This window comes from Moschus berezovskii, chromosome 9 (genome assembly GCF_049115385.1).
Source record: "Moschus berezovskii isolate FMDL1 chromosome 9, NW_MosBer_1.0, whole genome shotgun sequence".
Lineage (NCBI taxonomy): Eukaryota > Metazoa > Chordata > Mammalia > Artiodactyla > Moschidae > Moschus > Moschus berezovskii.
Genome location: NC_142468.1, coordinates 48,240,570 through 48,266,016, shown reverse-complemented (window position 1 = coordinate 48,266,016; position 25,447 = coordinate 48,240,570). Strand labels below are relative to the sequence as shown.

Genomic DNA, 25,447 nt, shown 5'->3' with positions numbered 1-25,447 from the left:
GACTTCATGTTGAAAATTACTTTGGGACTTACCTAATGAGTGCTGATTTACTCATACATATGAACACTACTCTCAGTTTACAGGTTCTTATGACAGTGTCAACTGCAGGAATCAATTCACTAAATTGCAAAATTAAAAACCAACAGAAGCCTGCCTTTAGGAGCTTGTTGCCTCTCAGACTATCATGTGTTCAAGATTTAGTTTGGGCAGGGGAATCCAACCATTTCTGATTATTCTCAGCGTCTCCACATGGTCTAATTCTTGCCTCTGCTTCATAGGAATTATGAAGTGATTCGCTTGAATTCCAGCTGGGAGGCAACTGATCCTAGGATCTCACATCTAATAACCTACAAATGCCGGAGGTTTGGAAAAGGGCTTTGTCATATACAATGTAGTTTAAGGCCTTGTGCTCAAAGAATTGTCAGTACACTGGCTATAACAATATCTATTTATTTGTGAGTATACAAAGTACACCTAAATGTGTTCATGTACATTTCAGGGGCAACTTCAATGTCATTCTAATTTATTCAACAAAGAAAAATCACTATTAGACATTTCTTAATTACTACTAGTGACTACAGCTGAACCTTGAACAACCAGAGGGTTAGGGACACCAACTCTCTGCACAGTGAAAAACTGACTTGTAGCTTACAGTGAAAGCATTAGATGCTCAGTCATTTCCAACTCCTTGACACCCCATGGACTATAACCTGACAGGCTTCTCTGTCTATGAAATTCTCCAGGCAAGAATACTGGAATGGGTAGCCATTTCCTTCTCCAAGGGATCTTCTCAACACAGGGATCGAAAGTGGGTCTCCTGCATTGCAGCGGATCCTTTACTGTCTGAGCCACCTGTATTCACAGTTCATCCATATCCCTGGATTCAACTAACCACATATCATATAGTACTATAATATTTACTATTTAAAAACTGGACTCCCAAAGTTCAAACCCATGTTGTTCAAGGGTCTACTGTAGTTAGTTAAGACATATCTATCTCAAGCATTTTCCCAACATCATCATAAGCATCACCTAGGAACTTGTTGGAAATAAATAAATAAATTCCTTGATCCAGGACTTCCCTGGTGGCACAGTGTGATAGGAGTCCACCTGACAATGTGGGGAACGTGGGTTCAATCCTTGGTCTGGGAAGATTCCACATGCAGCAAAGCAACTAAAACCATGTGCCACAACTACTGAAGCCCATGTACCCTAGAACTTGTGCTCCACAACAAGAGAAGCCACTGCAGCAAAGAGTAGCCCCTGCTCATCACAACTAGAGAGAAAGCCCTTGCAAAGCAACAAAGATCTACTGGAGTCAAAAAAATGAAATCAATTAAAAAAATTCACTGGTCCAGTCCCAGGTCTATTGAGTCAGCAATTCTGGGGTTTGTTATTGTTTAATCATTAAGTCATGTCCGACTCTCTGTGACCCCATCAACTGTAGTCCACAAGGCTCCTCTGTCCACAAGGCTCCTCTGTCCCCAGGATTTCCCAGGCAAGAATACTGGAGTGGATTGTAGAAGTAGACTAAATATCTTGTCAATACTACCAGGAGGGACATCTAGGAGTATACTCTTACAATCAGGAAGACACGAACCCTGGATCAAATCCATCTCTGCAGTCACATTTTATGCATGGAGCTTTACAGTATCAGAGCAACGCAGAGGACAAGAAGACTGCAGTATTTGTTAAATGGCACTAGTGATGCCACTTCAGTGCTTCACACATTGTATTTTAACGTATCCAACATAAAACAGAATTCCCTAGGGATGCCTATATTTGGCTTAAAGGATAAACATGAATGGTGAAATTTTGTTCTTCAACTTACTAATTGATTTCTGGATAACACTGGAATGTGAAGGTAATATAGATTGGTGGACGAAAGTGTTCCGTTCATATCATTTCTAGTCTTCTCTGCATTGTTTAAACCTTCTGAGCTTGTTTTGTCATATTAAAATTAAGAAAAATAATTGTATGTATCTCTTGAGGTGGTTGTAAAGAATAAGTGAGACAATACATGTAAAGTGATTAGCACATAGTGGTGCTCAATGAATTATCATTATTATTTTTTAAATTAGGATTAGGTTCCCAGATCACAAGGAATATGTGTGTCTCATTCACCACAATATTGACAACTCTTAGCTAGGAGTCAGTTAACATTTGTTGATTTGTTTTTAAGTAGTACTGAAAATATTACTTCATTGTTCTTTTAACTGAAGCACCCATACTTGTCAAGAGCAACAAGACAGCCATAGGAATATTCTCCGACCATGTGCCCATCTTCCCACTCATCACAGCTCCTGAAAGTACCTGCTAAGGAATTTAAAGCATTTGCCTGGTACCTGATTCAGTCTTTTATATGCTTTAGTGAAAACAAATCATGTTTTTAAGATCCAGTTGACAGTGCTAACTCCTCTTAAATGTCTGAAGACATCAATAATGTGTCTTTCCTCCAGGGGATGGTTTAAATCAGTCTATGTCCCAGAAAGATAATAGGATTTCAGTATCTCTTGATACAAGGATCCCAATCCTAAGAAGGATAGGGTTTTCAAGACCAATGGTCACAGCTGATGAAATAAAACAAACTTGAGTAGTCTGCACTTCCTGTGAAATAGCTAATTAGATTAACCACCAAGTCCCAATTTTTAAATCATCATGCTAATAAAAGTTTATTTTTCCATGAAGGTTGCCAATTTCTATTTTCCTAGAAAATGTTTTTCATTCCTTGTGATATTTCATCTCCCTATGATAGTAACTGGTTAGTATTGAATGTCCATGGGTTAAAAATGCCTTTATTTCACTGAAATTATTTTACTGTGCCAATAAAAACTCACCTTTCTTCAGTAACACATGCAGCCTAATTCTTTTCCTCTTGCTTCAGACAGTCCTTCCACTCTGGGCTTCTTTGCCCCCATCTTACATAACCAACTACTCTGTGAATTCTACTTTTGTAATATGTGCAATTCTTATCTGATCCTGCTTCCACTACAGTGTTTCAGAAATAGCATGTGACATACTTTTAAAAACACTGTCCCTAATGACCCTATTTCATACTTTTCTTGGCAGTCATCCAAAACACAGCTGCTAGTCAATAAAAGACTTCGAGAATTTTTTAGAATAATTCTGCAGAATTCACTGCAGATTTCCCCATAGTGGGAAATTGGAATCAGCTGCTCAAGAAAGTTGCAATAAATGATTTTAAACTATTATCTCTAAAAGTGGGAGGTTACCTTAGTCTTCCAAGTTAGCAGATATAAAAACTGGAGTTCAAAGTATTTTATGGCAGACAAATATTTTAAAACATTTTAGGCTGACAACTGCTTGTCATGGGCTCCTCATTTTTTACTAAAGAAATTCAGTCACTTTGTCTGTTCTTTAAGACTGTTTACAATGTGAGCCTAACATTCCAACTGTAGTTCCACAGCCCTCTATAAATCTTATGCTCTTTCTTTAGTGGGACCTCTCAAGCTAGAAGTCCTGAGTCACAGAATAATGGAGGACAACAAACATTCTCTATTGAGCAAGCTCTGCCCAGGCTCCTGAGTCCCCTTCTCAACTGGGCCTTAACCTTGGCTTATAAAGACTTGAACAAAACAGTAGCAAAATTTCTAAGAGTTCAAAGACACACCTCTTGGATGATCCCACATCCCTTAAAGTGCCTGCCTGAAAAAACCCAAGGCTGCCAAAAGATTTACCATTTATTCTAGCCAACACCTGAAGATAGGGTCCTGTCTCCCAGCCTCTGTGGAAGGGTAGGGGCCTAACTTCAATAAGTACGAGTTAGCAAACTAGGTTACTCTTGCCTAGAAAATCCCATGGATGGAGGAGCCTGGTAGGCTGCAGTCCGTGGGGTCGCTAAGGGTCGGACACGACTGAGCGACTTCACTTTCACTTTTCACTTTCACACATTGGAGAAGGAAATGGCAACCCACTCCAGTGTTCTTGCCTGGAGAATCCCAGGGACGGGGGAGCCTGGTGGGCTTCCGTCTATGGGGTCACACAGAGTCGGACACGACTGAAGTGACTTAGCAGCAGCAGCAGCAGCAGCAAACTAGGTGGGCTTCCCATGAATCAAGCCCCTCTCCTACTCTTTGGGCCACCAATTTTTGCTCTCCCTGTTCCTGCATTCTGCCTCTGGAACACCCGGATGGCTGTACATATCAAAACGGTCTGTTTTAGTCTGGACTCTCCTCCACTGCAGTAATTTATTACTGATTAAAATCTGTCCTTACCACTTTGACTAGTATATTTGGCTTTGTTTGTTTATTTATTTTTACCAAAGGCTGAGGTTTGGTGATCAGGAAGTCCATCTTTGTTGTGTTAAATCATACGGTTTCTTGGTTTACTAGTTACTTCAGCATAAATTAACTGTCCTACTACAGTTAATAAAGATGCTGAAGCCCTTTCCTAATGCATTTGTCAGTGAACAAGACTTACACTTTTCTAAGAACCAGGGCCAATGACAGGGTCTGCCTCATGCCTTGCATTCACAAAGGATCTCAACTTAGACTTTTTGTGATAATGCAAGTGAAGTAATCTCCCTTTGTGTTTGTATCTGTGGTTAAAAGCAGGGGCACGGTAAATATGTACATCCTTTACAGGCTGAACTGTGTCCCCCTCAAAATTTACTGTTGAAACACTAACTCCCAGTATCTCAGAATATGAATGTATTTGGAGACAGGATCTTTCAAGAAGTGAGTTAGTTAAAATAAGGCCAATAAGGTGAGCTCTAATCCAATATGATCGGTTTCTTTCTAAGAAGAGAAAATTTAGACACACATAGAAACAAATGGTAACTCACTCTATACTCTTGCCTGGAAAATTCCATGGACAGAGGAGCCTGGAGGACTCTCATCCATGGGGTCACAAAGAGTCAGACAGGACTGAGCACACACAGAAACACAAGGGGTGTATGTACACAAAGGGGAGACTGTCCAGACACACCAAGGTAGTCAATTGCTAGATCAAGAGAGTGGCTTCAGAAGAAAGCAAACATTATGACACTCTGATCTTGAATGTATTACAGTAGTTTACAGAACTGGGAGATAATTATTTTCTACTGCTTACATCACCATTCTGTAGTATTTTATTTAAGGCAACCCTGGCAAATTAATACACCTTAAATATTGTAAACAAGTTCACTGAGTTTTGGCCTTTCTTTATTTTTTAATATCACACACACACACACTCACATGGCCTTTTTCAACCTCTGAGATACCCTCATGATAGCATTTGACTTTTTCATAGCTGTCTGCAGATTTGGCCATCTCATGATAAGCTTTCTAAAGTCAGAGACTGTGCTTACTCATGACTACATCTCTGAAAGTGGCTGGTAAAGTGTGCAGGTGAGGCAATGAGTAAACCCTTGTCAAACAGCCAAGACCTCCACCATTATCCAGCCACAGGGCCATCAGACAGAGGACTGTAGTAGGTCCTCGCCCTCCACCCTTACATTTGTTGTATAACTACTCTGATTCAAAATCTCCAGATATTTACTATTTCTTAAATAGTTCAGAAGATTAAGTTTAAACTTCTCAACCTGGGAAGCAGAACTTTTCAAGATCTGGACACATCTTCATTCTCCCAACCTTTGCCTCTCCCAGAACAGATCTTTATCTTATTGTGGATTCCACTGTTCTTGAGATTGAATTGTCCCTCTTCATGAATATCCGTCTTTATGTCACCTTCCAATTAGCTCATGTCAAGTGGTCTTGATTATCCATCTATCTATCTGCCTGTCTTAAAGATCTAAAGGACAGAGACTGCATCTTTTAGTTCTTATATTTCCCTTGAAACTTTTGCAAAGTAGTAAGTATTTTATAAGCCTTCTTAGACAATAGGAGGAGGAAGAGGTCTTAAGAGAAGTCTGGTTGCTCAAAATCAACTAACAAAAGCCTATTCGTAAAAATCAAGGGAACTGCTCAGACTCACACTATAGTTATTGGCTGATTTGAAATTAGAACTCAATTTTCATTACTCCAGGTTCAACATATTTTGTGCTGTAGTGTATTACTGCTAAAAAAAAAAATACTTGCCATTTGAATATGAAATTCCAAGATTTATTTTCTGCTACAAAGCTGAAATGTAAATTAATTTGGCCACCCATAGTAGTCTCATCAATTACAAATGACTGAGTCATTCATGTGAACAGTAACTTGAATTTTTTAGATGATAAATCTATATTTAAGAAAAAAGAAGGGCAAAAAGGTGACAAACTTGAAACAGTCTTTTTTTGTTGGGATTAGAAAATTAAATTGGGGTAGTAGCCAGACAAGACTAGTGCTATAAAATAACAGCATTTTTCAGATTCTGTGCAGGAAAATAATAACATTCCATAGTCCCTGGTGGCTCAGTGGTAAAGAGTCCACCTGCAATGCAGAACACCTGGGTTCGATCCCTGGGTCAGGATGATGCCCTGGAAAACGGAATGGCAACCCACTCCAGTACTCTTGCATGGAGACTTCCATGGACAGAGGTGCCTGGTGGGCTACAGTCCATGGGGTCGCAAAGAGTTCAACATGACCTGAGTGACTAAACCACACACACACACACACACACACACACATACATTGTCCCAGCAAAGAAAGGATTCATTCCATTTAACCTACCTTTGCAAATCTTCTCATTAAGTGAGATAATGCTTCAGGATTGGGGCATTCCAGTTTCTTAATAATCTCAAAGCTCTGATTAAGCTGAGCAAAGACATCAACCACGGAGCAAGAGAAGAGTGCATGGTCAGATGTCTGTTGAAACTGAGGAGAGAGAAGATGAAACCATTCCTGAAGCATATTAGATGGACCGTGGAAAGAATCTTCATTATTTCTCAAAACAACTCAATCTCCTATATCATGTACCTTCATTTCCCAGTAAGAAAATGTTTGTTCATTTTAAAATCATTCATCTCCTTTTCTGAAAAGTGTAGTAAAACTAGTATCATGAGGCAGGTTACTATTAATTGAATTGGGGGAGTGGTTTTTTCAATTTCTCATTCCCCACAGGCATTAGGATGGTTTAGCAAGCTGATTGTGGCTCAAGACATTTGATTTACTCTAGAGGGATTGGGAGAGTGTCTGTCCCTAATCTTGGAATCCTGGAAAGGTTCCAGAGCAATGGGGAAGCTTTGTATAAGCCTACTGAACTTGTAGATTCAGGTCAATTCAAGGAGTAAAGAATCTTATGGCAAAAGGGTGATTGATTTTTTTTTTTAAAGCAATTCCCTAGGTGTCTTATCAGACTTTAAAATTGTGTTCTAATTATATTTTGGTAATTAGAGGATTAAAATAAATGTTAATCAATAGCAATAAACCTAACAATTCCCATTAGCTTAAAAGTGAGCAGTGTGAATAAATCTCAACAATAAGCAATCTGAAAGTCATTTAAACTCACTCCATCTTTTTTGTCTCTTCCCAGGGCTCCATGTAGGAACTCCATTGATACGTCTTCATTTTCATCTAGCCACTGCATGACAAAAGGTTCAAACCACCTGAAAAAAATTAATATTATGACATACTATAAAAGATGTCATTCATACATAATTAATAGTAAATGCAGTATTGTTCTTTTCTTATCTGAGAGTAATTCAGGACCAAAACCCTCTTTTCATTCTCTTTTTCTAGTTCTGCTACCTTGAGGACTTTTATCTTCACTTCTTAAATATATCCCCTTCTCGCAATTCCCTGGCAGTTCAGTGGTTAGGACTCTGAGCTACCACTGCAGCGGGCATGGGTTTGATCCCTGATTGGGGATCTAAGATCCTGCTGTGCAGGGTGGCCAATATCTATCTATCTAACTTTCCCTTTTACCTTCAGTCCCTTCCTTTCTCCTGACCCTTCTCATGCTGTTTCATGATTAGTTCCCAATTCCCACTCTATGATTCTCTTTACAATTCAAAATCCTGTAAAACATAGATCTTGTATGCTGTGTGCCCCATTGTGTCATTCTCTTATTTCTCAGGACATTGCCATGTGGCTTTCATCTACCACAACTCCTCTCCTGTAACTGATACTGTAGGCTCACCTTTAAATTTTAATGATCTGCAATCAACCTGCAGCTGGATTTTGTGAATGGTCTAAGTTTCAAAGTTCTTTTTTCCATATGGATGTACAATGGATGTACAGTTGTCTAGCACCATTTATTTAGAAGGTAATCCTTAGCCCCACTGCTTTGAATTGGCATCTTCGATGCAAATCAATTAACAGCAACGAGTGGATTTGTCTTCAGACTACTTTATTTCATTCATCTATTTGTTACACACAATACTGTACAATTAATAATTAGCTTTTGAATAGTTTTGACAACTGATAGTGCAGTTCTCCAACTTCTTTACTTCCTCTTCAAGGTTGCTGTGGCTAGTGTTGGCCCTTTGTATTTCTATGTACTACATTTTCTTGAACAAACTTGTCAATTTGCACAAAAAGAGCTGCTGTACTCCTTATGGGATTGTATTGAATCAGTGAAGGGAGAACTATCATCTTTACAATAATGCATCTTGTAAGGAATATTGTATATTTTTATTGAGTACATCTTAAGTATCTCTCAGTAATATTTTATAGTTTCCTAAATAGACGGCATGCACATCTTTCATCACAAGTCTTTATCATGGTTTTAATGTCATTTAAATGGTATTGGGTATGTGTAATTTTCTAGCTGTGGCTATCATATAGAAATTCAATGAACATACTACATTCACATTTTAGATTCTATTAGTTTTCCCATAGTTTCTTTTGAATTTTCTAGATGTATAATTATGTCATAAAAACATATTGACAGCATCATTATATGCTTTTACAATCGTTAGACTTTTCTCTTGTCTTACTGTACTGCCTGGGAATTCTAACACAATGTTAAATAAAAGTGATGTTATCAATTATCAGTTTTGTTCTTTTTAAAAAAATTCATTTTGTAGAAGTATAGTTGATTTACAATGTATTAATTTCTACTGTAGAGTAAAGTGATTCAGGTATATATATATATGTGTGTGTGTGTGTGTGTTCAGTCCTGTCTGACTCTTTGCAGCTCCATGGACTGTAGCCTGCCAGGCTCCTCTGTCCATGGAATTTTCCAGGCAAGAATACTGGAGCGGGTAGCCATTTCCTCCTCCAGGGGATCTTCCCAACCCAGGGATTAAACCCATGTCTCCTGTGTCTCCTGCACTTGCAGGTGGATTCTTTACCACTGCACCACCTGGGAAGTCCTATATATATACATGTAAAATTGGTCATTCTTGATCTCGTGGGGAAGAATGACCAATTTTATCCATAAGTATTTTTGTGTAGTTTGTTTAAATAGGGGGTTATTATATTAGATTTAAGAGAGTTTCCTTGATTTTTAATTAATGTTCTATTGTATCTAATTATTGCTATAAGTTTAGTGTAATGATTGTAGGAATTTTCTCCTTCATATTTTAAATACGGTGAATTACGTTCATTGCTTTTAAAATGTTTAATCTCATATCCAAGGAATAAATTCCCCTTTGTCATGTTTATATTAGCCTTTTTATATTGGCTAATATTTCATTTATTTTTTAAACTACGTTCAGAGAGAAATTGGCCTGTAATTAATTATTCTTGCTTGCTATGTTCTCAATGAGTTTTAGTAGTGAGGATATGCTGACCTTAAAAATGGTTTGAGAAGTGTTCCTGCCTTCTCTGGAACAGTTTGTGTTAAATTGGTGATATTCTTTCTTAAACATTTGGAAGAATTCCATTTGGAGCCATCTGGGCCTGGAGTTTTAATTGTGACATGAGCTTTAATTAAGGATCAAATTTTAGAATACTTACAGACCCATTCAGATTTTATATTTTTTGTTATGCTAGCTTGGTTTTAGTTTTAAAGGAATTTATACATTTTGTCTAACTTTTAAATGGCCTACCATAAATGCTCTCTTAATAATTTTTTATCTTTGTAGGATATTTTGTGATAACTTTTCCTGATAATGGTAATTTGTGACATTTTTTTTTGCACTGCCCTTGCTAAGGTTTCTTGGATTTTTATCATCTTCTCAAAAACACACTTGGCTTTTTAACCCCAGGTAGCACAGTGGTAAAGAATCTGCCTGCCAAAGCAGAAGACAGGAGAGATGCAGGTTTGATCCCTGGGTTAGGAGGATCCCTTGGAGTAGGAAATGGCAACTGACTCAAGTATTCTTGCCTGGAAAAATTCAATGAACAGAGCAATCTGACAGGCTTCATTCAGTCCATGGGGTTGCAAAGAGTCAGACAGGACCGAGCATATAAAATTTTCTACTTTATATTTATTCCAGGTCATGTTGATATTTTCTTTTTCTATTTTCTCTTCATTTTAAATATTTCTTCTGATAACTTACATCACTGATTTTATAGTTTTTCCTTTCTTTTTATAGAATCAGAGCCATAAATTTTCCTCTATTTCTTGTTGTAGCTGTAATCCACAAGTTTTGACATGCTACATTTTATCATTAGTTAAAAATACTGTGTAATTTACACTGTGGTTTATTTTTTGACTTATGAATGATCTAGAGTATCTGCTTAATTTCCTATCTGTGGTCCAAGAATATACAGTATATTTCCTAAGCTTTTAAAATTTATTATATTTGCTTTTGGGTCTAGCAGATAGTCTATTTTGGTAAGTGCACCATATGTGTCTGTTAAAAATGTGTATTTTCTCACTGCTGGTTAATTATAAATTATAGATAGGTATTCTGTGTGCACGTGTGTGTGTAAATGATATCTATGAAAATTTGTGGAAACTCTGGGTGAGCAGATAGAGATAGATCTGGGTAGATAAATGTCTCAAACTGTTTTATTCATGCTTTTGAAATGTCTTTATTAATGACATTTTTGTCTTATTCTTCAGTTTCTGAAAGAATTGTAATCTCCAAATAGAACTGTAGATTTAGTTTTTCATTTTATTTCTGACAATTTTTGCTTTATATATTTTGCTGACATGTCATTTAATACATACACAAAGACAAATAATATATCTTTTTAAACTTTATTTTTGAAAAATTTTAATTGAAGTACAGTTGATTTACAATGTTGTGTTAGTTCCTGGTGTACAAGAAAGTGAGTTAGTTGTATTTATTACATTGTATATTCTTTTTTCATATTCTTTTCCACTCTGGTTCATATGGGGTACTGAATATAGTCCCTGTGCTAAACAATAGGGCTTTGTTTATCTATTTTATATATAGTAGTTTGTATCTGTTAATCCCAAGTCTCCTAATTTATCCCATACCACTTTACCCCTTTGGTAACCATAAGATTGCTTTCTGTGTCTATGAGTGGGTATTTGTTTTGTAAATCTGTTCATTTGTATCATATTTTTTATTTCATAAATGTTATATGGTATTTTTCTTTCTCTGTCTGACTGACTTAGTATGATAACCTCTAGGTCCACTCATGTTGCTGCAAATGGCAATATTCCATTCTTTTTTATGGATAAATAATATTCCATTGTATATTTGATCCACATTTTCTTTATCCATTCATCTGTCATGGATATTTAGGTTACTTCCATGACTTGCCTATTGTAAATATTGTTGCTATGAATTTGAGGGTGCATGTATCTTTCCAAGTTAGTTTTTTCCAGATATATGCCTAGGAGTGAGATTGCTGAATCATCAGGCAACTCTATTTTTAGCTTTTAGGGAACCCCCATACTGTTTTCCACAGTAGCTGAACCAATGTACATTCCCACCAACAGTGTAGGAGGGATCCCTTTTCTCAACACCTTCTCAGCATTTGTTATTTGTAGACTTTTTGATGTTGGCCATTCTGACCTGTGTGAGGTGATATCTCAGTAGTTTTGATTTGCATTTCTCTAATTAGCTTTGTTGAGCATCTTTCCATGTGCCTATTGACCATCTGTATGAATTCTTTGGAGAACTGTCTATTTTTGTCTTCTGCCCAATTTTTTTAACCTTGAACAAATAGAAAAATGATATTTACTTATTTGTTCTGCCCATTTTTTGATTGGATTGTTTTTGTTGTTGTTGTTGAGTCATGTGAACTGTCTTTGTATTTTGGAATTTAATCCCCTGTTGGTCATGCTGTTTGCAAATATTCTCTCCCATTCCATAGGTTGTCTTTTCATTTTCTTTGTGGCTTCTTTTGCCATGCAAAAGCTTGTTTGATTTGGTACCATTTGTTTATTTTTGTTTTTAATTCTATTGCCTTAGGAGACTGACCTAATAAAAAATGCTGATAGGATTTATGTCAGAGAATGTTTGCCTGTGTTCTCTTATAGGAGTTTTAAGGTGTCATATTTGAGCATGGTATGAAGGTATGTTCTAACTTCATTGATAAACATGTAGCTGTCCAGCTTTCTCAACATTACTTGCTAAAGAGATGGTTTTTATATTTTGTATATTTGTGCCACCTTTGTCAAAGATTAATTGATTGTAGGTTGTGTGGGTTTATTTCTGGGCTCTCTATTCTGTTCCATTGATCTGTATATCTGTTTTTGTGCCAGTAACATGCTGTTTTGATTGCTGTTACTTTGTAGTATTGTCTGTAGTCTGGGAGGGTTATACCTCCAGTTTTGTTCTTTCTCCTCAAAATTGTTTTGGCAATTCCAGCTCTTTCATGGTGCAATATAAATTTTAGGATTATTTGTTCTGGTTCTGTGAAAAATGTCATGGATAATTTGATGTGGATCACATTAAATCTGTAGATTGCTTTGGATAGTATGGCAATTTAACAATAGTAATTCTTCCAATCCAAGATATCCAAGATATCTTTCCACTAGAAATGAAACATCTTTTTGTTGAATTGTTGCGTTAATTATCATGAAAAAATTTCTCTCAAAGTGTTTATCTTAAAATTTACTTTTCTTTTTATTTAAAATCTACTTTTTAAATATTAATATAGCTGCATAATTTTCCTTTCAATTATTTTTTCATCCTTTAACATTTCTAGGAAAAGGTGTACGTCAAGGTTGTATATTGTCACCTTGCTTATTTAACTTATATGCAGAGTACATCATGAGGAACGCTGGGCTGGAAGAAGCACAAGCTGGAATCAAGATTGCTGGGAGAAATATCAATAACCTCAGATATGCACATGACACTACCCTTATGGCAGAAAGTGAAGAGGATCTTAAAAGCCTCTTGATGAAAGTGAAAGAGGAGAGTGAAAAGGTTGGCTTGAAGCTCAACATTCGGAAAACAAAGATCATGGCATCTGGTCCCATCACTTCATGGGAAATAGATGGAAAAACAGTGGAAACAGTGTCAGACTTTACTTTTTTGGGCTCCAAAATCACTGCAGATGCTGATTGCAGCCATGAAATTAAAAGACGCTTGCTCCTTGGAAGGAAAGTTATAACCAACCTTGATAGTATACTGAAAAGCAGAGACATTACTTTGCCAACCAAGGTCCGTCTAGTCAAGGCTATGGTTTTTCCCGTGGTCATGTATGGATGTGAGAGTTGGACTGTGAAGAAGGCTGATCGCCGAAGAATTGATGCTTTTGAACAGTGGTGTTGGAGAAGACTCTTGAGAGTCCCTTATACTGCAAGGAGATCCAACCAGTCCATTCTAAAGGAGATCAGTCCTGGATGTTCATTGGAAGGACTGATGCTAAAGCTGAAACTGCAGTACTTTGGCCACCTCATGCGACGGGTTGACTCACTGGAAAAGACTCTGATGCTGGGAAGGGTTGGGGGCGGGAGGAGAAGGGGCCGACCGAGAATGAGATGGCTGGATGGCATCACCGACTCTGTGGACATGAGTTTGAGTGAACTCCGGGAGTTGGTGATGGACAGGGAGGCCTGGCGTGCTGTGATTCATGGGGTCGCGGAGAGTCGGACACGACTGAGCGACTGAACTGAACTGAACATTTCTAGACTCTCACGTTTTAGGTGAATAAATTATAAGGAAGATATTTTGGGTTTTACTATTTTATCTAGTAGAACAATACTTGTTGGCTAGAATATTTTTCTACTTGTACTTAAAGTTTACACTTAATTTTCTGATACATTAAATTTTAAATCGATCATCTTTCATCCCCGCCCCCAGGTTCCTACTTGCTCTTCATTCCTTTCTTTCTCATTTTTCGCCTTTTCAGTGGTTTTGTTTTACTCTCTTCTCCTTCCCCATAATCTTATTTGATGCCTAGTATTATATTATACATTAAGGGCTTGCACTATAAATTATAACACACACACCCAAAACATAGTAAAAGCTTTTTAAAATGAGTATTTACACCTTCCAAACAATTCGAGGACCTTATATTAACTCAGTCTATCACTATTTTACATTTTCAGGTTATTTTTGTCCTCTATTTTAATTCTATGCATATTTTATCCTACAGGTTTTTAAAATTTTATATTGCTAATGTGCTTTAAATGTACTAATTTGTTCATCTTCTCTAATACTTTTAATTCTTTATTACTGTATTCTTATCTTGAGTCATTTTCCTCTGTCTGAAGGCTTAGACTATATTTTTGATGAGAGTCTCCTGGAAATGAGTTTTCTTAGCTTTTCAGCTGGGCCTCCCTTGCAGCTCAGTTGGTAAAGAATCTGGCTATGGTACAGGAGACCTAGGTTCAATTCCTGGGTTGGGAAGATCCCCAGTTATAGTGTTTAAATGTTTTTATTTTCCTTTATTTTTGAAGGATATATTTGATGCTTGTAGAATTCTAATTGCTCTCTTTCAGCACTTGAAAGATACCATTGAATTGTGTTCAGGTTTCAGTCACTTCTGTTGAATAATCAGTAGTGTCCTCCCTTCCCTGACCCCAGGACACTTAAGTTTTACGTTTGTAAAACTTTAAGTTTTTGATTTTAAGCAGTTTTCTATGATGTGCCTGCAGGTGGTTTTCCTTGCATTTATCCTTCTCAGGATTTATAGAAATTCTTGAACTTTAGTTTCAAACTTTTCATCAGTTTTGCAAAATCCACACCTAGTATCTTTTTACACACTGCTCAAATACTATTTATTATTTCTCTCTTCTCTTTTTTTTGGGACCCAATTCATTGTACACCAGACCTTTTTATAATTTGCCCCATATATCCCTGTTTTATTTTTTTCTATATTTGTATTTTTTATTTCTATGGCTCAGTTATTTTAGGCCCTCTGCTGTGTATATTCTGCCATTGGGTCCATCTATTACATTCCTAACTTTCCCTTTTTCAGTTCTATGATGTCCAGTTTATTCTTCTTATAGGTTCCTTTTTACTGTTGAAGTCCTCCCACAATTTAAAGGACATATCAAACTATGTCTGATAAGGCTAATATCTCTTTTTCTCTTGGATTCTAGTTATTTGGTCCTATTGTCTGGCAATCTTTACCCTTTTAAAATAGTGTGCATTGTCTATGAAAAATTGTGGAAACTTTGATTTATCATTTCCTTCAGAGTGGATCTAAGTTCCTGCTTGTAGATAGAATGTAGGAAGATCACCAAGATCCAGGAAAGGCTGGGTTTTAGGCTGGTCTATTTCCAGTTTGCCCTTATTTTTAGAACAGAGTCCTTCAGGGATCTCACCTGAAAAACTGGGCTGTTTATAGTGCTTCTTCTTTCTTAGAAAGTCTTACCTTCTAATTTTTGTCTCCCCAGCATTGTGAGAATGCGGAAGTCTCTACATAGTGTTTTAATGTCTTAGTGCTTTCATTCTCCTGGATTTCTGCCTCACTCTCCACACAAGGGCAGATTAGGAATCAGAGAACACCTCAAAAAGAAACTGCATACATGTTGTACTTACTTCTCTGTAGTCCCCTTTATTCCAAGATCTTGGTCCCACAAGACCAAGCAGCCTTTATAGCCCTGAACACCAGTGTTTGTTTCTCTAGCCCGTGGAGATCACTATAAACTCTGGGTTACTGTTCTCTGTTTGACCATCACGACTGGTATGGCAAATTGGTAAATGCGCGTAGCTGGAGAGGACTGGGGAGAAACTGCAACACACACAGGGTTCATCTCAATGCATTTCTTTTCTCAGGGACCTTAGGGACTCAAGCCTTCATTTGCCTGAGTGCCTCAATCCTGAGTGACTCGCCTTGATTGCTCCCTGATGCTGTTTAACTTATTCAGCTTTTATAGTTGGTCTTCAGTGAGCATGTTAGTCCGATTATAGTTAGTTCAGACAGAGCCAGAAGCAGAAGTCTCTGGCAAAAAGTCCCCTTTTTATTTCCCTATTCCCAGTCAATGATGTCACAAACACTTAGACACTTATACTGCATGTTTAACTCTTTCTTCTATCCTCAAGTGTATTTAACTGATAAATTCTGTAAATTCTATCTTTGAAATTTATCTCCCACACATCTTCATCCTTTACACTTTTACTACAGTCACACTATTATGTGGAAACTTTTTACTTCTCTTGGTATCTCATTCCAGCTTATAAACTTCTATGAGAAAAGTTATATAAATGGGTGTTCTCCCCGGTGGCTCAGAGGTTAAAGCAAATGCCTCCAATGCGGGAGACCTGGGTTCGATCTCTGGGTCGGGAAGATCCCCTGGAGAAGGAAACGGTAACCCACTCCAGTATTCTTGCCTGGAGAATCCCATGGACGGAGAAGCCTGGTAGGCTACAGTCCACGGGGTCGCAAAGAGTCGGACACGACTGAGCGACGGAACGGAACGGAATGTTATCATTACATTACTCACTACCTTCTAAATAATTTCTCTACCCCTTCCATTCTTTGCCTCTTACAACCTCCGCAATGCCTAATGAAAGTAGCAAAAGCTTTACTCTATTTATATAATCTAGTCAAAAGCACTTTTCCTACATTACTTTCTAGTAATTTTGTAAAAACATTGTGTTCTTCTCTGAAATCAAACTATTTCCCATGGGCCACAGCCCATGTGTTCCTTCTTCCATAATTACCCTCAGAACTTTTCTTTCCTTTTCTTGTTATAACCTGACCAACATTTCAAAGTCTATATTAAATGTTACCTTATTCATAAATACTGTGTAGAGTCACTGAAATAGGGGTAATATATCTCTTTTTTGAGACTGCACTGCATTTTGCTTACACTACTTGAATTAGTACTTATTTCAATTTGCCTTGTTTTATCATGATTTTTGTTCAAGTCCATGTCTCCTTGAGTATAAGCTCCTTTCAAGCTGAGGTCTTTATTTTTTTCTCCATTTCCTACAACACTTGGCATAGTGCCTAGGATATGGTAGACCCCCCCTCAACAGAATAAAATGGAATTCTGACAAATATCAAATGCACAGTATTATAAATCTAACTGTGTGATTACAATCGTATTTGACAGAAACATGCTTATGACAATGTTACCTGTTTAACAGTGACTTCTATTTTAGAAATATAAATTTCTGATGTTTAGGTTTGAAATAAAGAGAAATTTGGATTATACAGATCAATATACGAGCCCCTTCATCTTCCTAACAAAATCCGAGCTCAAGCACTTTTATAAGAAATCACTTCATCGTGTGAGCTGTTATGCATTATGTATTTCTTTCTCTTTGACTTGAATATCCAAGTAAGACATACTTACAATTCAATTAAATATGCTTCCCAAAGATATGCAAATCATTTAATGTTAATTTCATAACAGAAATGTCTGCATTCAAATGAAGATTATAAGAAGAGATTTTAGGGCTGCATAATTCAGGTGTAATTTTGCAGGACTATGAATTGAGAATAAACTTGGGGGTGAAAAAAATCACTACTTACAAGGAGTATTCAGGAACGGCATCCTTGAAGGCAGGAAGTTCCCGCACATACTCATTATAAAACCATTTCACTTTGAAATGCAAATTCATATAATCAGTGCTCTTGCATAACCTCTGCTTTTCATGTTCTGTAATAGATAAAATCAAATATTTAATAATATGTGGTTTGCCAACAATGCTGTGTTCCAGTCTACTTTTATTATTCATATTTCAGAAAGGAAGAAAATATTATATCTGAGGTTAAGGCAAAGTGAATTGCTAACAACAGACCTGAAATTTTACAAAATGCAAAAATCATCTGTTTGGTCCTGTGTAGAAATGTGAATGCTCTAATGTGCTTTCCTGGAAAAGGTGAGCATTGTGCTGAGTTAAAGAATGATAACATGCCAACATTTTTCTATTTATCTTCAAGCTTTAATATTTTGACTACTTTTAGCCTGATACTAAAGTGCCAGAAAGAATTAAAACTTGTAAGTATGAATAAAACATGAACGAAAGTAGGAGGCATAATTCCTAATTAATACTGGAAATGTGAATGAGTAAATCACATTTCTGGCCTGGATATTTAATACTTAAAAAATTAAGGAGAAGAAATATATCTAACTTCTAACAGCTGATTTTTTCGTCACCTTTTAAGTTCAGCTAAAATTATTTTGTACTCTGTGACTCTTCTGACATTTCTTTAAGCAGGACTTTCTTTTCTTTTTAAAATTCTTATTGGAGTATAGTTGATTTACAATGTTGTGTCGGTTTCAGGTATACAGCAAAGTGCATCAGTTATTCATATACATATATCAACACTTTTTAAAGATTATTTTCCCATATAGCAATATTTTCTAAATGTAACTTTTGAAAATCTCTTGCTCAAAACTGTAGCTTAAAACCGTACTGCAATCTGGACATACAATATTGGGAAAGAGAGACAAAAGTAGTGTTACTGGACACAGTTATCTTTATTCAATATGAATTTTGGCCAGTTCTGGCTTTAAGTATAGACACAACCAAACCCAAAATATCCCTAACTATATGCAGGTTGAAAGTGTCCTCTGAGAATTTCTAATTGAGGTTCTGTGAATCTCCTTCAAGCTAACAGCTTTGATTTATAATAGGAGCATGCTTTAATTAATATTCCAGGCTAAAAGCACTTATGGAAGAAATTAGATTGTTATAAAATAACTGAGGGCATCCCTGCTTTTCAAAACCTGACTCTAGAGAGACTTAAATCCCAATAATAAATGCAAGAGGTAACACCACCCCAAACTGAATATTCTCAAATTATTTAAATAATTCAAGACAATTTGCAGAACCAAGAAAAATGCAGAGAGGGAGAACACATACATTTATACAAAGAAACAAGAGTAATATATTAGTACCTACAGACCAAACTCCTAGCAAAATTATGAATTAGGTGATGTTCCAGTTTTCTTGCCTGGAAAATCCCATGGACGGAGGAACCTTGTAGGCTGCAGTCCATGGGGTCGCGAAGAGTTGGACACGACTGAGCGCCTTCACTTTCACTTGCTTCAGTTTCCTCCAAATTTATTTCACCCTTTCCCCCTTCACTGCTGGTTCTCTCCCTATCCTTCTTCCTTTGTGTGTCTAGTATCCCTCCATACCATAAGAGGAAACATGTATTTGATAAATTTATAGGTCAGAATTTAATGCACTACTACCCTGAAGCCCAGATAAGGGAAGACTCTTGCCCTAGCAGCCCACACATAAAGAGGATTCTACTTATCCCAAATGCACTCAAAAATTAAATAGCTTGTAGCCTCCTCTATCACTGGGGATCCCATACTGGTACTAGCACAGAACAAGCCATAACTCTAAACATCTGTCTTTGTGACTAACACCACTTGCTCTTATGATTAATACTCTTTGAAGCCCATAGGAACACCGGAATATCTTTTGTTCTCTGTTCTAGAAATCGTAGGTAATGGTGTCCAAATGCTACCAAGGTGTGCAGATTGCCATTGTTGAGAACAGAAAGAGTTACAGATTTGCAATATGGGAAGGAATTTAAGCTATGGAAGCATCTGTGTAAGAGAAAGGATAAATCAATCAACCCACCAGGTTCTTTCTCTGGATAGCATATATGCAGTAGATTATTGCATATGAAAGTATCATTGAGCACCCATTTTCTTTGGGTCCAATTCATGCATTTGAAGGTGCTCATGAATCAATGCAGTATGCAAAGCAAATAGGGGATATTTTGAATAATCAATGATTCATATAACTTGCAAAGTTTGTATATATGTAGTTTTCCATATACATATAGGAAGCCTGATATTGGTTTTCTGCCAACTAGATGGATTTTGAATTCTAGAACTGTCAATATTTTTATGTCTGAAATTTAGATTTATGAGATATAACTCATTAAATTTTAGCTTTATTCAAGTGATTTATATAAAAATTTATATGAAATAATAACTTGCATTTGTTCTCATTTTAATACACATGTTTATATATTTTAGAAGGAAATACTTTTCTGAAAACTATATTGGAATTACATCCCCCAAAATAGGAAAACAATTTAAATTTTTATAGAGTTTATAATTACATTTTAAATACAATACATATTCAAATTATGTTCATTTTGAATACATATTCAAAAAAGTTCATATATAACTTTATTTTTTAATCCTTTAAATATTAAGAACATATGTAAATGAGAGCGTTTCCAATATGACAAAGGAGGAAAACCCTGAGCTGAACTCTCACCAGTAAAACAAAATCACAACTACTTACAGAATAATTATATATGAAAAAACACCCAAATCTATCATAAATGACCTTTTACAACTGAAGATAAAAAGAAGAAATACAACCAGGAGGTAGGAGGGCAGAATCATGGTCCAGTCAAGCCTCATGCCCCTGGGTGGACAATGCACAAACAATAATTACAATTGCAGAGGTTCTCCCTAAGGAATGAGGGGTCTGAGTCCCACATCAGGCTCCCCAGCCCAGGGATCCTGTGCCAGGATGAGTCCCTGAACATTTGACTTTGAAGGTCAGTGGGGCTAACTTTCAGAAGACCCAGAGGGTTATGAGAAATAGACTCCACTCTTAAAGGGCACACACAAAATTTTATACGCTTACAGACCCAGGAAAGAAACTGAGATTTGAAAGGAGCCTTATGTAAGACCTTCTAGCTGATCTTAGAGAGAATCCTGTAGAAGTAGGGGGGCAATTGGAGCTCACCCTGGGGACAGAGACACTGGCTAAAGTCACTTTGGGGACCTCCTTGTACCATGTGGATATTAGTGCTAGCAGCCAATATTGTTGAATTCTCCCTTTAGCTTGCTAGCCTGGGAACCCAGCCCCACCCCACCCACTAGCCTAAGGGCTCCAGTGCTGGGATGTTTCATGGCACTAACCAGTGCCAACTACAGCCCCACCCATCATCAGACAGGCTTCCTTAAGAGTCCCTGAGCCCAGAGCCACCCCTGGACATTGCCTTGCTCACCAGAGGGCCGAGGACCTGGCCCCACACACCAGCATGCTGGGGCCCCCAGGGCCCTGCAGCTAGAGACCCTGAGACACAGCTTCACCTACCAGTGGGCAGGCACCAGCCCCAGAATCCCGGGTGCCCTGCCCGCCCCCCCAACCCCCCATAAGCAAGCCTGTTCTAACCTTAGGACCAGAACCTCACCCCACCCATCAGTGAGCAGACACCAGCCCAAGGTCAACTTGAGTCCTGCAGCCCACCATGGCAGGGTCAAACCCAACCACCAGCAGTCCAGCACCAGCCCAGGACCAGTTGGCCCCTCACCCCAAGCAGCGGGTAAACACCAGTTCTGAGAAATCTTGGGCTCTTCAGCCATTCTCCCCACCAGCCCCACTCACCAGAGAGCTCAGACAAGCTTCAGGACACTCAGGACTCCACAGCCAGCTGTGTCAGGAACAGGCCACAACCATCAGCAGTCTGACACCAATTCTGAGACTGCTGAACCTTGCAGCTAGACTGCTCTGCCCACCAGTCAGTCAGCACTAGCCCTAAGACCTGGTTTCACCTATGTGTGGAGTGGACAACCCAGGATATCCTGGACCCCAACTCCACCTACCAGTGAGACAGCTCTAGTACCGGGGACCCTATGAATTCTGAAAAACAGCCACCCCATGACCCAGCCCAACAATCAGCAGCTGGCAGCCTCAGCACAAGGCTGGGCCTGGCAAACAACTGGACCTGGAGCCAGTCTTGCCTGCCAGCCTGCCCCAGTAGTCTACCCTCCCCAACAGAAGGATCCACACATACAGCCCACACAGGGTACCCTAGAGCAGGCAGCTTTGGTGACCAGTGGGGAGTGGACTGATGGACAGGATGTCTCCTACAAAAGGCCATTTCTCCAAAGTCAGGAAACATAACCTCCTAGATACAGAGAAATAAAAACAGCAAATCAACAAGATGAGGTGCCAGAGAAACATGGGTTAAAACAACGGAACATGGTAAAACCCCAGAAAGAGAACTAAGTGGAGACAGGAAATCTACCTGCAAAAGAGTTCAAGTAATAATTGTAAAGATGATCAAAGAACTCAAGAGAATGGAAAAACAGAGTGAGAAGTTAAAACTGTTTAACAGAGATGAAGAATACACAAACTAAATGAAAAATACATTGGAAGGAATCAATAGTAGATTAAATGATACAGAGAAACAGATCAGTGAGCTGGAAGACAGAGCAGTAGAAATCACTGAAGCTCAATAAAAAAAAGAATAAAAAAATGAGGGAGGTTTAATAAATCTCTGGAATAAAATCAAATGTACTAACACTCACATAACAGAGGGCCCAGAAGGAGAAGAGAGAGATTGGAGCAGAGAACATGTGTGAAGATATCATATAATAGCTGAAAACTTCCCTGACCTGGAAAAGGAAACAGATCCCCGAGTGCAGAAAGCACAGAGTCCCAAACAGGATCGACCCAAAGAGGACCACCCCAAGACACACTGTAATTCAAATGGCAAAAACTGAATATAAGAGAAAATATTAACAGTTGCAAGGGAAAAGAAATTAGGGAACTCCCATAAGACAATGAGCTGATTTTCAGTTGAAACTAATGAAGGAGAAAAACCTACAACCAAGGATAATCTGTCACTGAGATTTGATGGAGAAATCAAAAGTTTTAGAGACAAGCTAAAATAGTTCAGTACCACCAAACCAGCTTTACAAGAAATGTTAAAGTGACTTCTATAAGTGAAAAAGAAAAGACTACAATGAGAAACATGAAAAATTACAAAAAAGAAAAAGCTCCTTGGTAAAGGCAGTTAGTGAGTGAGTGAAAATCACTCAGTTGTGTCCGACTATTTGTGACCCCATAGACTATATAGTCCATGGAATTCTCCAGCCAGAATACTAGAGTGGGTAGCCTTTTCCTTCTCCAGGGTATCTTTCCAACCCAGGGATTGAACCCAGGTCTCCTGCATTGCAGGTGGATTCTTTGCCAGCTGAGCCACAAGGGAAGCCCAAGTATACAGTAAAAGGTAGTAAATCAACCATTCAAAGCTAGTGCATGCTCAGTTGCTAAGTCGTGACTGACTCTTTGTGACCCTGTGGACTGTAGCCCACCAGGCTCCTCTGTCTATGAGATTTCCCAGGCAAGAACACTGGAGTAGGCTGTCATTCCCTTCTCCAACAAAGCTGGTAAGAAGGTTAAAAGACAAAAGTAGTAAAATCATCTATATCCGCAATAATCAGTAAAGGGAAAACTGGATAGCTACACGTAAAAGGATGAAATTATAACATTTCTCACACCAGATATAAAAATAAACTCAAAATGGATTAAAGACTAAATTAAGAGACTGGAAACCACAAAACTAGAAGAAAGTATAGGTAGAACAGTCTATAAGATAAACCATAGTAATAATTTTTATGTATCATTCTCTTAAACCAAAGGAAACAAAAGCAAAAATTTAAAAATGAGTCCTAATTCAATTTCAAAGCTTTTGCACAGCAATGGATATCATCGACAAAATGAAAAGACAACCTACTGAATGGGAGAAAATACTTGCAAATGGTGTGACTGATAACGGGTAATATCCAAAATACAGAAACAGTTCATACAACTTAACATAAAAAAAAAATCCTAAGCAATTCAATTAAGACATGAATAGACATTTTCCCAAAGAAGACAGAGATAGAAATAGGCACAGGAAAAGATGCTCAACTTTATTAATCATAAGATAAGTGCAAATCAAATCACAGTGAGATGTTACCTCACACTTGTCAAAATGGCCATGTTAAAAAAGACCACATTAACAAATGTTGTCAAGGATGTGGAGAAAAGGGAACCTTAGTATATGGTTTGAGAGAATGTAAATTAGTGCAACTACTCAGGAAATAGAATGGAGTTTCCTCAAAAAAACTAAACTAGAACTACCATATGACCCAGCAATTCCACTCCTGTGTATACATCCAAAGAAAATGAAAACAGTAATTTGAAAAGATACATGTGTTCACAGCAGCATTATTTATACTTGTCAAGATAAGCAAGTCACCTAAGTGCCCATCCACAGATGAATGGATAAAGAAGATGCGGTGTATGTGTTGATTACAGTTGAATATTGAATATTACTCAGCATAAAAAGAATGAAATGTTGGCTTCTGCAAGAATATGGATGGACCTGGAAGGTTATTATGCTTAGAAAATAAGTCTGATGGAGAAAGACAATATCATATGTTATTACTTACAGGTGGAATCTAAAGAATAAAACAAATGATGGCAACAAAGAAGCGATAAACACAGAAGAGCAAACTACCTGTTACCAGTAGGGAGAGGGAGGTGGAGAGAAGCAAGATAGGAGAAGGGGTTTCAGAGGTTCAGACTTCTATGTGTAAATAAATAGACTTTAATGATATATTGTACAGCACAGGGAATATAGCCAATATTTTATAAAAACTATAAATGGAATAAAATATATATAATCTATAAAGATTCTGCATCACTATGTGGTATACCTGAGACTAACATAATATTGTAAATCAACTATATCTCAATAAAAGAAAAGAATGCTGATAAACTAAAGTTTGGACAGAAAGAATGTAACTGCTAAAAGAAAAAAAAGATGGTTCAACAGAAATTTTAAAAGGTCAAAGATAAGGTGTGCTTTGGTAAGCAGGTAAATGCCAGCTGTGGGCAGTGTACTAGTCAGTTTTCTAGACAAGACCTTCAGTTTATATGCTTAAACTATTTACACTCATTTCTCCATAACTGCAGCAGTTTTGCCTTTTTCCCTACTTGGGCACTCTGTTTGGAACTTACAGCCCTTCTCAAACCCATTGTCCTGGACTCTGCAAGCTCTCTACCCTCCCACATCCCCCTCATCCCTGCTGTTCCCATAGTTTCAGGAAAGGAACACTTCTGCTTGTCTAACTTTTTGTAGCCATACCTTAGCCATCACCCTCTCCCTTTTGCCCCCCACCTGCCATGTCTCTCTTATAGAGGATGGACACAGGAAAGAAGATAGGAAAGTGACCAATTATCTTTTAAAAAGGTGAAATCTGGTTTTGCTCTAGTCTGGAGATCATCCATTCTAGTTCCTAAGAATGTATGTTATATGATAACTCAAACTATCAGGGTTTTACTTAGAAGAATTGCTAATAGTTTTCTCTTTACAGAATTGCTTTCATACTCATAGGAGTTAGTTTCTATCCTCTTAAGCTGCATCTCTTTCATGCACCATCAACTAGTATTTACTGCTCTGTGGACAGAAACACAAGACCAGTACCATCTGTTTTCACATTCTGCCAATTCAACATAAGAGTAATTGACATCTTTACACGGATTATGCACTCCATCTTATCTAGCAGGAGGTTTTCAGTTTACTGA

General features: G+C 37.7%; 1 protein-coding gene across 2 annotated transcripts in view; it reads right to left on the bottom strand.

Annotated features, from left to right (window-relative positions):
• The window catches only part of UNC13C (unc-13 homolog C), a 691,503-nt gene that overhangs the window by 135,173 nt on the left and 530,883 nt on the right, over positions 1-25,447 (bottom strand). For both annotated transcript variants that reach the window (XM_055436715.2, XM_088839621.1), the window contains 3 exons: positions 17,628-17,754; positions 7,390-7,486; positions 6,612-6,755 (listed from right to left, as the gene is read on the bottom strand). In XM_055436715.2, the coding sequence (XP_055292690.2) occupies positions 6,612-6,755; positions 7,390-7,486; positions 17,628-17,754 (368 nt within the window). The remainder of the gene's footprint in view (positions 1-6,611; positions 6,756-7,389; positions 7,487-17,627; positions 17,755-25,447) is intronic.